Source organism: Dendrobium catenatum, unplaced genomic scaffold, assembly GCF_001605985.2.
Source record: "Dendrobium catenatum unplaced genomic scaffold, ASM160598v2 fragScaff_scaffold_665, whole genome shotgun sequence".
Lineage (NCBI taxonomy): Eukaryota > Viridiplantae > Streptophyta > Magnoliopsida > Asparagales > Orchidaceae > Dendrobium > Dendrobium catenatum.
Genome location: NW_021319127.1, coordinates 3,259,994 through 3,275,199, shown reverse-complemented (window position 1 = coordinate 3,275,199; position 15,206 = coordinate 3,259,994). Strand labels below are relative to the sequence as shown.

General features: G+C 37.3%; 1 protein-coding gene across 14 annotated transcripts in view; it reads right to left on the bottom strand.

Moving 5' to 3' along the window:
* LOC110092138 (pentatricopeptide repeat-containing protein At2g41720) overlaps positions 1–13,070 on the bottom strand; it is a 36,554-nt gene extending 23,484 nt beyond the window's left edge. For all 14 annotated transcript variants that reach the window (XR_003701064.1, XR_002302564.2, XR_002302563.2 and 11 more), the window contains exons 1-3: positions 12,669–13,070; positions 11,368–11,540; positions 8,399–8,504 (exon numbers count right to left, since the gene is read on the bottom strand). Coding sequence is in view for 5 of the 14 variants with exons in the window: in XM_028695673.1 (XP_028551506.1) it covers positions 8,399–8,504; positions 11,368–11,540; positions 12,669–13,055 (666 nt within the window). In the remaining 9 variants the exon portion in view is untranslated. The remainder of the gene's footprint in view (positions 1–8,398; positions 8,505–11,367; positions 11,541–12,668) is intronic.
* Between the last annotated feature and the right edge of the window lie 2,136 nt (positions 13,071–15,206).

The following is a 15,206-nucleotide window of genomic DNA, read 5'->3' as shown; positions in this document are numbered from 1 at the left end:
GAAGTGATGAATTTTACCACTAGGGTGCTGAAGATGAAAGGAGAAGAGCGGAATATGAGGAAGGGCTCGGGTATGATCGTCGAAGGGAAGATCGTGACCACCGGGGAGCATTTCCTCCTCGCGGAATGGAAGGTTATGGAGGGGTTAGGGGAAACGGAAGTGACCCGAGGGTGAGAAAACTGAAGATGTCCATCTTTGAGGTCGAGGATGCACATGGTTGGATCTACAAGGTGGAGCGGTACTTTGCAGTCAATGGGTTGACTGAGGAGGAGAAACTGACAGCGGCAGGACTATGTTTGGAAGGGAAGGCACTGACGTGGTACCAATGGCGGGACATGAGGCAGCCCAATCGAGGCTGGAGGGAGTTCAAGGACTATCTACTAGAACGTTTCCGAACCAGTAGGGGAGGAGACTTCTATGAGCAGTTCTTTGCCCTGATGCAGAAGGGGACAGTGGCAGAGTACCATGATCGGTTTGAGTACCTAACGAGCAGGCTAAATCGTCTATCTGAGACCGTGCATGAGGAAACTTCATGAAAGGGCTCAAATAGGAGATCAGAACATCTGTTAGAGTAATGAGACCGCACGACTTGGGGGAGGCCATGGAGTTGGCGCAGATGGTCGAGGACCAGAAGCATCTGGAGAGGGGGGCTCGAGGCAGTAGCGCCGGGGGATCCTACATGATGACTACTACTTTCTAGCTCCTAAAGGAGCTGCACCAGGAGGTTTGCGCGAAGCACAAAAGGAGAAGTCTGGAGGAGGGGGCCTGGAGGAAATTTTAAGAAGCTAACGGAGAAGGAGATCCAGGAGAAGCGGGCTATGGGGTTGTGTTTCAGGTGTGATGAGGAGTATATGCCAGGGCATAGGTGTAAGAACCGAACTCTTCAGGCTCTCACCATCTATGATGATGAGGAAACTGAAGAGGGATGTGAGAGCGGGATAGAAGAGGAAGAGGAAGAGAAGTTATATCTGGACGTCGCAGAAGTTTCTCTAAACTCTGTGGTGGGATTCACACCAAATCACACCATGAAGGTGAGGGCAGAAATAGGGGATCGATAGGTAGTGGTGCTTATCGATAGTGGGGGGCCTGGGGGCCACCCATAATTTCATCTCTAACCAGATCGTAAATCTGTTGGGGGTGAAATTAGTGGACACAGGAGGATATGGAGTGATGATGAGCACTGGGAAGGTGGAGATGGGGAGAGGAGTTTGCAGGGGAGTAGTGTTGACCATTCAAGGTATACAGGTGAGAGAGGATTTTCATTGCTTAGAGTTGGGAAGTACTGATGTCATCTTGGGGAAGAAATGGCTGCAGACTTTGGGGGAGACCAAGGTCAACTGGGGTGCTCTGAGGATGGAATTGATGGTGGAAGGACATAGGATGATGATCCAGGGTGATGCAAGGCTGTCTAGGGTTGGAGTATCTCTTAAATCCATGATCAGATCCATACAGGAGGTGAGAGGTGTGTATTTGGTGGAGCTATAATGCTTGGAGAGGGTTAGTGTGAGGGAAGAGGGAGACATTCCAATGGTGATCCAACCACTCATACAGCAGTTCAGGGAGGTGTTCCAGCCACACCAAGGCTTACCACCACCCAGAGAGCAGGAGCATGCAATCCTTCTGAAGGATTGGGAGTCACCGATTAGTGTTCGACCTTACCGCTACCCCCAAATTCAGAAAGATAAATTGAAAAGTTAATTAGGGAGATGTTGGAGGCAGGGATCGTCGGACTAAGTGTGAGTCCTTTCTCTAGTCCATTCTTACTAGTCAAAAAGAAGGATGGGAGCTGAAGGTTTTGCGTGGATTATAGGGCTTTGAACAAGGAGATGGTACAGGATAAATTGCCCAATTCTGGTGATCGATGAGTTATTAGATGAGCTGCATGGAGCAGTAGTGTTTTCTAATATGGACCTAAAGTCGGGCTACGACCAGATCACAATGAAGGATGATATTCAAAAGACAACTTTCAGAATGCACGAGGGACACTATGAGTTCTTGGTGATGCCATTTGGGCTCACTAACGCCCCTGCTACTTTCCAGTCTTTGATGAATAGGGTGTTCCGGCAGCACCTCAGGAAGTTTGTGCTGGTCTTTTTTGATGATTTTTTGATGTACAACTAAAGAAAGGAGGAGCATTTGGAGCACTTGAAAGAGGTTCTTAAAATTCTACATGCACATCAACTGAGGGCTAACCTAAAGAAGTGCAGCTTCACCCAGTCTAGGGTGGAGTATTTGGGACATGTAATGTCTCAGGAGGGAGTGGCGGCCGATCAGTCAAAAATTGAGGCAATGCATAAATGGCAAGGTGTGAGGTGTGCCAAAGAAATAAATATATAGCAATGGCACCAGAAGGATTACTCTAATCATTAGCACTTCCAAACAGAGTATGGAAGGAAGTGTCCATGGACTTCATCGATGGTCTACCCCGCTCAGAAGGATTCACAGTCACTTTGGTCGTGGTGGACCGACTTAGTAAGTATGCACATGTTATCCTCCTACGACATCCCTACACCGTAGTATCAGTGGCAGCAACATTTATCAGGGAAGTGGTTAAATTACACGAGATTCCTGAGTTGATTGTGTCTGATAGAGACAATGTGTTCCTCAGACAGTTTTGGAGGGAGCTTTTCAAGACGCAGGGCACTGTTTTCAAAAGAAGTGATGTAGGCAAGGGTGTGTGGGTCAAAGCATTTTTGGTCCTTTATTCTTTGGGCTGCTTGCTGTTTCATGGTTTGGGCCATGACTGCTCTTGGGTTGGGCTTTGGCTGCACTGGTTTTGAGCTAAAAAATTGGGATCTTCTTGGTTCTAGCTCATAAATGCTTGAGCTGAAGTTTAGCTCATTATTAGGTGGAGCAATTGCACTTCCTAGATCATAAAATTGAAAATATATGTGGAATGGAACTTGTTTCTTCCCATTCTCGTGTCTCCTTGGTTTCTTCTTTGTGAATTATGGTTGTGTGTTGGCTGCCTTTTCGGTTTTCTCCCCCTGGTTGTTTTCTCGTGACCTCTCCAGCCGTTTCCTGTGCTGGCTCTTTGGGTCCCTCCCTGGCTGTTTCCCGTGGCTTCTCCTTCCTGTTTTCTGTGCAGTTTTTTGGGAGTTGTTTGTGATGTCTTTTGCCCTTCTTCTTCCCCTTATCTGATTGGTTTGGATGATGGTTTCATGTGGATGTTTGGGTCCCCTTTCTCTTCTATAAATAGTAGGTGTTTTGTATTAAGGAGAGATGTTATGGTGATGATTTTTGGAAGAAAACCTGAGGGTTTTGTTTGATAGCCTGTGAGCTATGTATCCCTTCTCCTTCTTCTAGGATAACTTGCGAGTTATGCCTTCTTCGTCTCGGCTTCTAATCTCCTTCTTCTCTCCGCAAGTTCGAAGTCACTTGTATCCTTCTTCTCAAAGCAATGGAAGAAATGCAATTTTAGGAAGTCGTATGTGTTGTTTTATTTTTATTTCATAAGTTTGTAAGCATCCTTTGTTGTAGTGTCTTTATATGATATAAAAGATGTTTTTTTTTTGGAATTTTGTGTCGTTTCTATTTCCTATGAAGCTTTTATTTTTGCTTGCAAAAATTTGGGGATTTTTGCTTGCATCAAGAAGTATCGCCTACCACCCACAGACAGACGGACAGACATAAGTGGTGAACCGGAGTTTGGAAACATATTTGAGGTGTTTTTGCTTCCGAAACACCATAGAAGTGGACTAAATGATTACCATGGGCTAAGTATTGGTATAATACTTTGAACATTATGCGTCCCAAATGACTCCTTTTAAGGTGCTCTATGGAAGAGACACCCCACACTTAGTGCATTTTGGGAGAGGAAACACACATGTCTCTTCAGTCGAACAATAATTAGAGGAGAAAGACCAGGTGTTGGAGGAGTTAAAGAAACATCTGGGGAGGGCACAACAAATCATTAAGAAGTGGGAAAATAAACACAGGAGAGATACAGTATGAAGGGGGGAGAAAGTGCTCTTGAAGCTAAGGCCCTACAGGCAGAAATCAGTGGCTAACAGGAGGCACGAGAAATTGGCTCTGAGGTACTTTGGTCCATAGAAGGTGGTAAACAAGATCGGAGCCGTGGCATATCGCTTGAAGTTATCCCCAACGGCTACTATACACCCAGTCTTCCATGCGTCGCAGCTGAGGAGAGCTCTAGGGGAGTATGCAGTTAGTGCGGATTTGCCAGATACACTGGCAGAGGATCTGGAAGTGATTTTAGAACCACTAGAGTTAGGTGGAGTCAGAGTGGATAAAAAGGAGAACAAGGAAGTGCTTATCAGATGGAAGGACATTTCCGAGTTTGAGGTCACTTGGGAACCATACGACAGAGTGAGATTCCAATTTCCTTCTTTTCACATTGAGAACAAGGTGAGTTTTTGGGAGGGGAGTATTGTTACGGGGCCGGCCCAGGAGGGGCCGGCTGAACCAGTTCAACATGGAGAGGTTCAAGTATATCGCAGGCGGCCCAGCAGCGGAGTGGAACCAGGAGGGGGCGGAGGCTTCAATGGGGCACACTTGCTTCTTTAAACAACGATTAGGAGGGAATATTTGAATTAGGGGTTGTTTAAGGATTTTGTAAACTTCTTTTGGCTTTAATTAGTCATGTGGAGGTTAGGGTTAGAGGTTTCTTGAGATTGAATGCAATTTTGAGATCTAGAGTTTGTGTTCTTGGGCTCTAGATTTGCTAGAGATTTTAGAGTCTTTCTTCCTCTCGAATTAAAGAAAATTGTATCTTGCTTTGTGTTTCTTGTTTGTTGTTTGAATCAAGGAAGTTTCATCGTGTTTTCTTCTCCAATCCACTAGAAATTCTGCTTTGATCTTGCTGATTTCTCTTTGAAATCAGCCCGTTACCTCGCTATTTTTGCCGATTCTTGCTAGGTTTGCTTGCGAACTCAAGTATTACCCCCTTGTGGTTACTTGCAAACTCAAGTACTTTCTATCATATTACTTTCCCACAACCTTGAGCGAGATGGACAGCTCTAACACAGGTCTAGATACAATCCCCAATTGTAAGCTTTTTGAGATTGCAGACCAAGTTAACACGCTTGGATCACTGCTCATTCTAAAGTCGAGTTTAACAGCGTATATATTGAGTTCAATACTCTTTCATCAAGCAAAAAAAAAGGATATTTTAATCTTCGAAGTGGATTCAGAGAAAACCTTGATTTTTTCAGGTTTTTTTGAAAATAAAAGCCTTCAACAATTGCAGATAGGATTTTCATCATTTCTCTTCTCCCAAACTAAGATCTTGGACGAATTTTTTGTTTCATGCTACTTTCCAAATGATTACAAATGATAATCTTAGAAAACAATTCAAAAAATGGAAAAGGGCTTAGACTAGGTGATGCCCTTTCTCATATTTGTTCATCATCATTGCTAATGCTCTTCATAAAATGCACCATGTTGTTTCTTCTAACAATTGTATTGAGGTTTATTCCTGAAAGATTATACAAGTTCATTTATATAACAGGGATGAATCACTAGCAATATCTTGAAAACTGATTCAAATTAATTAAGGACAAAGTTGACGACATCTGATATAGTTATAGGTTTCGATTAAATATAGACATGATGAACAAAAATTAAAGAAAATAAAAATATATACTTTAAATTAGTTTTTACTCAGCTTATTGTGGAAGGAGAAAAGCAAAATAAAATAATAAATTAATTTTTAAGTTTGACTAAATATTTAAACTTTGAACCATATGGTCGAATTGCTTGGATGTGTTCTTAGTGGTGAAAGAGAAAATAGCAATTACATGGTGTTATCAAGTAAAATAATAATAATAATAAATATAATAAACTAATGTCCATTTCATTGCTTCTAGAAATCTAATCAGCTAGTTTAAAAAAATAGTAGAAATTCAATATATTTAAAATCTTACAAGATTGCATTTTTTTCTTTTCAGCTATATGAAAGATACAATAGACACGGGGCCGTCAATATTTACACATTAAACAAGTTATACATGTTCTCTTATTCTATCTAATCTTCCTTTGTAATTCACATTCCGACCTCTCAATTTCAGAATTTTAAAGAGGAAGCAAGCACTTAGTTGGATCTACGACATGGCTCTCCACATGAAGATCAATGGTGGTTGGGCAGAGCCAGTACCAACATTGTGCGGACAATTGTGGCCTCTAGTGAGCATACGCTCATGACTGTCAAGGTGCAACGTGGTGTGGATTGATGCTTCACGTGAGCAAGCTTCTTCTTAACATGCCTAGCAAAATGAACTAGCCAATGGTGCCATAACAGGGGGTGCAAACATGACTTGGAAAAGACAAAGATGGTCAAATAAGCATCAAATGTAGCATCAGAAGGAAGACCGACGATTGGAGTCTTGTTGAAGATTTGAAGTGGGGCGGGCACTAGGTCACAAAAGAAACTTTTTTTTTAAGATGAATGCTATAATATAATAAAAATGTATCAAAAAAAAATTTTAATTAATTCTGCAAGAAAATTCATTTTTATAATTACTTCAAGCATGGGGAACCACCTCTTAATAGCCTTAAATTTGAAGATGATGCTCTTCTATGTTGTGGAGAATTCAAGGTAATATTCTTAAAAGCATCTTAATCATCTTAGAAGAAATGTGTGCAGTTAGGATTATTTTCTCCAAATAATCTCCGATTTACCATGAGAAACAAACAGGTTTGGTTATTCTTTGGCTAAAATTTTGGGGTGCTATCATGAAGACCATCCATTCAAATATTTAGGTGTACCTTTAGGCTCCAAAAATCTACAACATGTCTTATATAAAATATTCAAAAGAAGCTCTCTTCTCAGAAAAGCAACTTCCTCTTTAAAGGTGGTCAAAATTCCTGCTTCCTTCAATACCACCTCTCTATTACTTCTGTTTCTTCTAAATTTCAAATTTTGTTGTCAAAAAGATAGATTCTATTAGAAGTAGCCCTTTTCAAGAAAGGTGATGAGGAAAGAAGAGGTCAGGATTGAAGAATATATTTGGGTGGACTTGTTATCAAAGAGCTTTGTATGATGAATTTGTCTCAACTTAACAAATGGATTTGGCAGACTATTCAGCTAAATAAAAGTTCTTCTGGTTGATCTATAATTTGTCCCTTTGACTTCTGGATGACTAATATGTCTCATTGTTCCGACTTTAGTAAACGTATTCCTAAATATATTAACTCATTCTTCCTTAATATCTATTAGAAGAGTCCAAATGATAGAAGTATTAATTTTTTAAAAGATAAATGGTTAATAAATTCTATCTTGCCTCCCAATTTAATGATGTTGTCTCCGTTGCCAGAAATTGTAACGATATAGTACCTTTTATAAATCTACAGGTACTCGTAGGTATGGTTAAGGTTAGGTACTATTCCTTTTTATCTAAGTCGTAGTAAAGCAATCCTCCCCCTTATTAATCAATTTAGACTTCGTTTGGAACGACTTTCTTATTAATTCTTAAAACAGCTTTCTAGTATAATATTTTTAATTTTTGTACTATAAAGTTGCTTTAAGCAGTAAGAAAGCCATCCCAAATTAAGCCTTAATCTAGATCATCAGATGAGGGATTCTTAAAATAAAACTTCAGCTATATTTTATAAACTCTCTTCGGAGTGCATTGCATTCAAAACTGATAAAATTCAGTATATATGCTTATCCGTTATCCAGCCCAGAACTATTATGTGATCCATGGGATGAGGCTGTGAATAATACGAAGGCCAGGTACAAGATAATCCAAGAAAACTGCAAAAAGGCGTTTCTAAGGTTGTTTCTACTTCAGCCCAATTATACAACAACAACAACATTAAGCGGAGGCCTTCTGATGACCGGTTAGGAAAGTTGAGGTATAAGATTTGACTTATGTTAAGAAAGGTAGAGATAGATCTAAAAAGACTTGGTTAGAAAATATTAGATTTCTTTATTAGATTTAAATGAGAATTTGATTTTTAACAGGGCACAATGGCGAAAAAGGATTCATGTAGCCGAGCCCACGTAGTGGGACAAAGGCTTGATGTTGTTGTTGTTGTTGTAGCCCAATTATAATGATCACAAATTTAGCAAAGACGGTTTAAACAGTTTATAACCAAATCAATTAAAAAATATATATTTGTAAATTATTCAGTGATTCTTTAATAAGACTATGCACCGTGTCCATGTCAAACATAATTATGATAACAACATTAGCCGTTATAAATAAAGTTTATAAATGACATTAGATATAGGACATTGATGATGACAAAAACAAAAAATGCACTACAAAGGGCAACATGATCTAAAAATTTGATTGATTAAAACGCATTCATTAGACTAAATAATGAAAAGAATTACTATTTTTTTAGAAATGGCTAATTAAACATTAAAAGCCACAATATTTAGCATACCAGAGTTAAAAATAAGGAGGCCTAATTATCAAAACTGCATACATACAGCAGCACTAAGCATATCTTCCACTATATTTGTAGCCCAACGCCACTGACCAGCTCGTCCGTGTGCACTGATTAACGAATTGTAGGTTTCAGCATCAGGTTTGCATCTATTACGAATAAGAAACGTAATGAGATAATACCACAGTATTATTAATCAGGAAAGGATGATAAGTTCATGACTTTAATAATAAGAAAGGTAAATGAGTAGGTAGTCCCATGCATAAGAATACGACAAAACTAAATATAAAGAAGGATGGAGAAGGAAAGCATGGCTGCAAGAACGTGGTTGTTGTCACAACTCTGTCTGGAGGCTTAAATCAATGAGACGGAATAGATGGTCAGAAGGATATTTAATTTTTCCTTCATTAACATTACTAATAACAATCTATTACAACATACTGAAAGAACCACTCAAACTCCAAATTCATTTTGAGAAGAAATAATATAACTATTACAAATAAATATCTCTTTCTTGTAGCGTCACGTTTACAATACATGTTTTGTATTATTACGCTCATTTAATTTCAAGATATATTTTTTGTGTATATTTATTTAATAAAATGAGTGAATTCTAACACAACTCAATAAACACATCATATCTAAATTATAGTAACTTGTAGAAAAATTGAAACAATATGTATGTTTCTCTTACAACAATTAAAAATTAACTTTAAAGTTAATGCAATTTAAAGATGATATTGCAATAGACCTTGAAACATACAATAATATTATGAATAAGTGAAAATCATATAGTATCTTATCCTTTTTATAAATATAGCCATAAATGTCACAATCTAAATTATGCCAATTAAGGTTTTTCCTTTTTCATTCACTTTTCAAATATCTTTTCCAATTTATGCGCAGGGGTATCTTGCATCCCCAGTAAATACCATATTGGATATCTTCCATCAGTCAATATGCACATACAAGCATTTCTACATAAATTATTTTATTTGCATTCTCCATATCATTTCATATTGTTGTATAATAACCATTATATGACTTATAATGAGTGATTGAATCATGATAGAAAATCCATGTCATCCAATTTAATATGATTAATTGTATTTAATACAGACAAATCATAAATAAATTGTAATAATAATATCTAATTAAATATCAACAATAAATTATGCATTAGATTTAGAAGAAGCAACGTCATTATCCTAAATTAGAAACACAAGTGCTCATCTCAAATTTAGATGACTTATGATTCACTTTACTCCTGAAACTCCAACTCTTTTATTTTAATATCTATATCAATATGTAATTGCATTATTTAACAATATTCAGGTATATAATTTTATATTTAATTAATAATAATTAATATTTCTAATTTTAATTTAATAGCTAACATATCATTAAAATAGTTGTATTAATCTTTAAATTTTATTTCAAATAATTGTAAAATTCATATACACACACTAATATCAGAACCTTTATAAATAACTAACAGACCTCCCAAAAAAATACTCCCTTAGATCTAATATTTCAAGTTTTATACTATAAAATTAAATTCCAGATGATATCAAACTTACTCACTTATAGTCATGTCTTTTGCAAACATAACTAGATCATATATCCTCATACGATAAGCACTTATTTTCACATATGCTCTAAAAGATTACTTGAAATCAATATAACTCACAATATGAATTTAAGAAAATTAACAAAATAGAATAGAAAATGTATAACTATAAATCGACATTAGCAAAACTATTAGATAATAAAAATTAATAAAGAACACCAAAAGAAAAACAAGAACACGAGAGAAAATGGCCTAACCAATACACGGGTTCACCAGACCAACACTTCTCCTTTGACCTGGCTTTATGCGCTTCTCATCAATCTTATCTAAAAGGTCCTTCCACCATCCTACAATCCCATGTCTCCCATCGGTTACCATTGTCTGACCAAAGGAAGAAGAAAGGAACAATGCTCGATCTCACACAGTTGGTCAATTGTTCGTCCACCCTCACTCCTGATCTTTCTCTCCTCTTGCTTTCTCTCTCTCTTTACTTCCTCTCCACTTCCCGATGTTAAAAGGCAGAACCAACCTTCATCCAATCTTTAAAGCAAATTCTAAATAAAATTAAATCAAAACCCTTATTCCATGAGTGGTTGAGTTGATCTTCACTTTTGTACTTAAGAGTTGCACCACTCGTGCATATAGCTTTGTATAAACCACAACACTATCATCTCACATCTTGAGTGCACCTGTACTGAGTTTTATGTGATTAGTTTATTTATATTCTCCTGTACATTTGTGTGAATTTGAATTGAAAAAGCTTATTGAAAACTACAAAGTGAGGTTTGTCATTTGTGCACTCAGTTCACCACTTCAACCCCATCTTGGGGTAAGCTGGAGGAACTCTACTAGCAGGAATGCCTGACAAAGCATAATAGTTTTAAAATTCTTGGATGCAAGCACATTGATAGTAGTGTTGATGGGAAGGTGAGTAGTTTATGATACATTTATTGCTTTAAATAAAATTATGGAATCCTAAGAAGAAATCTGACTCAATCCACAAACCAATGAAATCAATAGACACCAGTTCTAGTGGTCGGTACATAATATTTCAGCTAGTTCTTCTATATAAAGTAAAAGTTAGATGATGTAACTGGTTTGTTAATGTTACTTGGAACAAATTAAAATATGCTAGCAGCATTGGATAGACTTATAACACTTGAATAGGAAATATTCATTTATGTGCTTTAGCCATTCATGAAACTAGTATTGTGTTCTTTCAAGTCAAATGATCCTTTCATCATGGCTCCTTCTGAATATTTTTTAATTAATTTAAACACATGAATATGTTGAAGAACTTTGCATATAAAGGAAAAAATAGCATGTTAAGTTTCCTTTAGATAATCTCTAGTTTCTATATGCTTGGCTGGTGATGTTTGGTATACATTTTATGTATTAAGAAAAGATTACAACATAATCTAGAACACATTTAATATGCATACCTCCATTCTTGCATCTCAAAAAAAAGACCACGGGCTTGATCAATCCGGTTGTGCCTGGCATGCAACCTTATCATCATGTTGTATATGTCAGTCCGAGGACAATAGTTCTTTTGAGATTTCATCCACTGAAAAACTTGAACAACACGTTCAAGGGAACCTTTAATGCTCATCTCCTACGGCAGAGGCCAAAACGATAAAAAAGGCTCAAATTTCCAAAAATAAAGTAAGAATACAAATTGTGTTTTAGAAAAATAACAAATAAAATCACATGTAATTTGTAACTCAAGTAAAAGCAATATAACTCCGCAGGGATATAACTATCATCCTTCTCTGCAAATGGACTCATGCATGATACATAACTGATTGCTTTCCCTAGTTTTAATTAATAAATTATTTGAGATAAATTTATGTCCTTTAAAATTTAAAAAAATAATTTAAAAAAAAAAACAGCAAGCATTTAAACTTCTCAAAATGAGGACAGAAGAAAAGGAAATTTCCTTTCTTCCTCTAAAAATGAACGTCCACAGCACAAAAAGCCAAAAGTACAATAATTTAATACAAAATTCAAGGTTTCAAATACCAGTTTATGTAAAGTGTGCTACTTCAGCACACACATCAACAAATGGGCACTTAATTAATGTTCTGAAACATGCCACTTTATTAGGGGTTTTTAGAACAGGTGAAAAGCACAAATAACTTCTGCTTCAACTTATTCATGAATTGCCTTCCTTTGTGTGTATGTTTAATTGTGGAAGGGTGGGTTGCTTCTACTTCTTTTTATTGATTTTTCAATGAAATTACGGGTCACTCGCTACCATTTCTAAGAAAAAAAAAGCCCTGATGCTTGAATTTTTACTGTGAATTCTGTTTTTTTAGTCATTCCAATAAAATAATAAGTTTTCATGACAAGTTTCCGGAAAAAAATCCATGGGAAAGGTGGAAGAAAGATTTTGGGAACCTCGGCTACTTAGGACATAAATTATGCCGGGGAAAAAAGGTTCTGTTATTAGATATTTTGTAAGCATATGGAGTTATTCACTCTCTCATAACCTGCACCAAATTTAGAATTATCAACAATGGCATAGCTGCAGATATTGCAGCTAGTGCCATCGTGACAGCAAGCTTACAACACTTCAGAACCCACAAAACCATATAAATATATTGCTACGAGCATCATGAAAAACAAAAATTAAGCAATTTACCAATCAAATATACTTATTCGGTTCAGAAAAAGCACAAAGCCATAACTTTCAGAATTAAAATTTGCCAAAGACTAAAACCAGAGGAAGCCGAGCCAGTACCCTAATGAGGAGCGAGAAATTTTTCCTCGCAAAGCGGCCGACCCAGCAATTGAGGACAGCGTCGACATCGTCCCAGTCGTTTAGCCTGAGCAGGCGCTCCACCACCTCTGATACCTTCCAATCCTTCTGCCATCGAGTGCCGTAGACACGAAGACGATACCTTGCTGGTATCTGGTCCCGACCGACGCCGGCCACCTCAACGGAGACGCGGCTCACGCCCTTGTCGTAGTCGACGGAGCCCACCAGCCTTCTCCCATCCCATGAGCTCTTCTTATCATCACTTGAGGTCGGGCGCAGGGCTTCAAGGTTGGACGAGGAGAGCTTTGCAGGCTTGGGCTTATCGGCCTGAAGCGGAGGAAGTGGAGGTTGGGAAGAGCCGCAGCTCATCGCGACCGTAAGTGCGAAGATAGGCTCTGTGATGCGAGGAATTATATATATTTATAGCATATGTAATTTATTTCAATTTAATTTAATGTAACGTTCAAAATTAGAGGCTTTTTTTTTTGGCAATTTTTTAAACTAAGTATCATTTAAATTATAATTAAGCGATTAATCAACGAAAAAAAAAATTTAAACTCGTCAAAGTCGCTCGTTCAACAGCGACTTACCTATTTAGACTCAGCAGACCGTTACTTGAAAAGTAACGGGAATATTTACTACCCGGTGCGACTTACCCTTGTGAGGTTTTTTTAAAAAAAAAATTATTTCTATCCCTTGTGAGTTATTTTAAATAAAATTATTTCTATGGGTACTAGTTAATATGATTTTTTCTGAGTTGTATTTATATATATAAACATAAAAAAGTCTTTAAAAAATCATATGAACTTTATTTATCCTCTTTGTATAATTTCTTATTAATTACTTTGCTAGATTATTCATGTTTATAGCGGATTTTTATAACGTAAAATCAATTTACTCCTTTGATATTTGGTTCTCATAGCTTATAGTTTATGAAACATAGATTTGATTATTATATAATTACCTTAATTCCAAGTATTTCTTACGTTATCCTTCAATTTACTCCTTTGATATTTGGATCATTCAATAATTATCATCATCTAGAACTAATTCCCAGAGCATAATGAAATTTACGATAAAAAATAATAGTTTCATAGTAGCATAATAAGTTACATAAACAACAAAATGGAACTAAAGCAACTAAAAGATATATGATACAACTAATGCCTCCTTTTATGTCGACGTGGAATCGCATTAGTGCCTGGAGTAAAATGTTGAGGTGCTCGTAGTGGCCTAGTACGTAGATGGCGCTGCTCTTGATCACTAACATCTTGCTGAGTAACTAGGGGATCTCCCAAGGAAGAAGGTATGAACTGAGGTGTGGAGGCGATGTCAAACTCTGGTGTGAAGTGGCTCTGAGAGGGACCAAGATCGGGATAGGACGATGGGCCAACATCATATGGATCTGTAGTCGAAACGGGTGGACTAAACGATGTATTCTGAGCATCTGTCTCCTCAAAATAATGAGCATCGTCAATGTATATCTGCTGTCGCAATCTTTGGCACATATCTCCAACAATATTCACATCAACCTGCAAAGGTGTCGCCTCAGTACCTCCGAAATATGGTTGCAATCTCCTCTCCATGCTCACAAAGAAATCTCGCTGCAAAGATAAGTAATTAAGCTAAAATTTATCAAATAATCAAATTTAACTCTTCTTACATAACTTAAACTTACCATATGACGTTCAGCTGGTGATCTTGGATAGTATGTACTGGGAGGATCCACTGGGACCTTTAGCATGTATAGTGTAGCCCAAGAATGAAATCATGCTAAGTACTGCTTCACTTTATAATCATAATCCAACCTAGGAATCTCTGTTGTAACAATGTATGCTCTCCTGCTCTCCCATAGTGCAATACTGGCCTGGTGATATAATGCCCAATCTGTATCTGACTTACCACGCCCATCAATTCTGACAAAACTAGGATCCATTGGCATGATATCGGTGGATGGGCAATATCCAAACTGCCATAGTACTCGATCAGGGAGATGCCAATCAACCCTTTTCCAACTGATCAAAGGAACTCTAGACAACCAAGTGTCCTGACCTGAAGTGCATATCTCTGGAACCTGTGCACGAATCTCAATAGTGTATGGTTTCCATATTACCTGTACCATTATACATATAACAATTTAATCTTCATAATATTGAACTAATATGAATAAAATGTGGCAATATAATTTTCATTTACTAACCTGACTCTCTAGTAAGCCATCAAGCTCATCCCTGTATGTCATAACATTCCCTACAGGTACCTCCCGTAGCCGTTCCTCATTCCATCTATTTGACATGTATTAATGTGTTAGCAATAGTATTAAAATAACATAATATAAATAAAACAAATTACCTTATTCCAACGCTCAGACCGTCGAGCTGAACAGGAAATGGGACATGAAGCTGAGGTCTTCCAACATGCAGATGCTCCCATGCCCATATCTGCAATAAGTGAATGCACCCTGCTATGTTTGCTCGTTTTGGTCTCGTTGCTTCTAATAACTCCCTGTATAAATGAGCA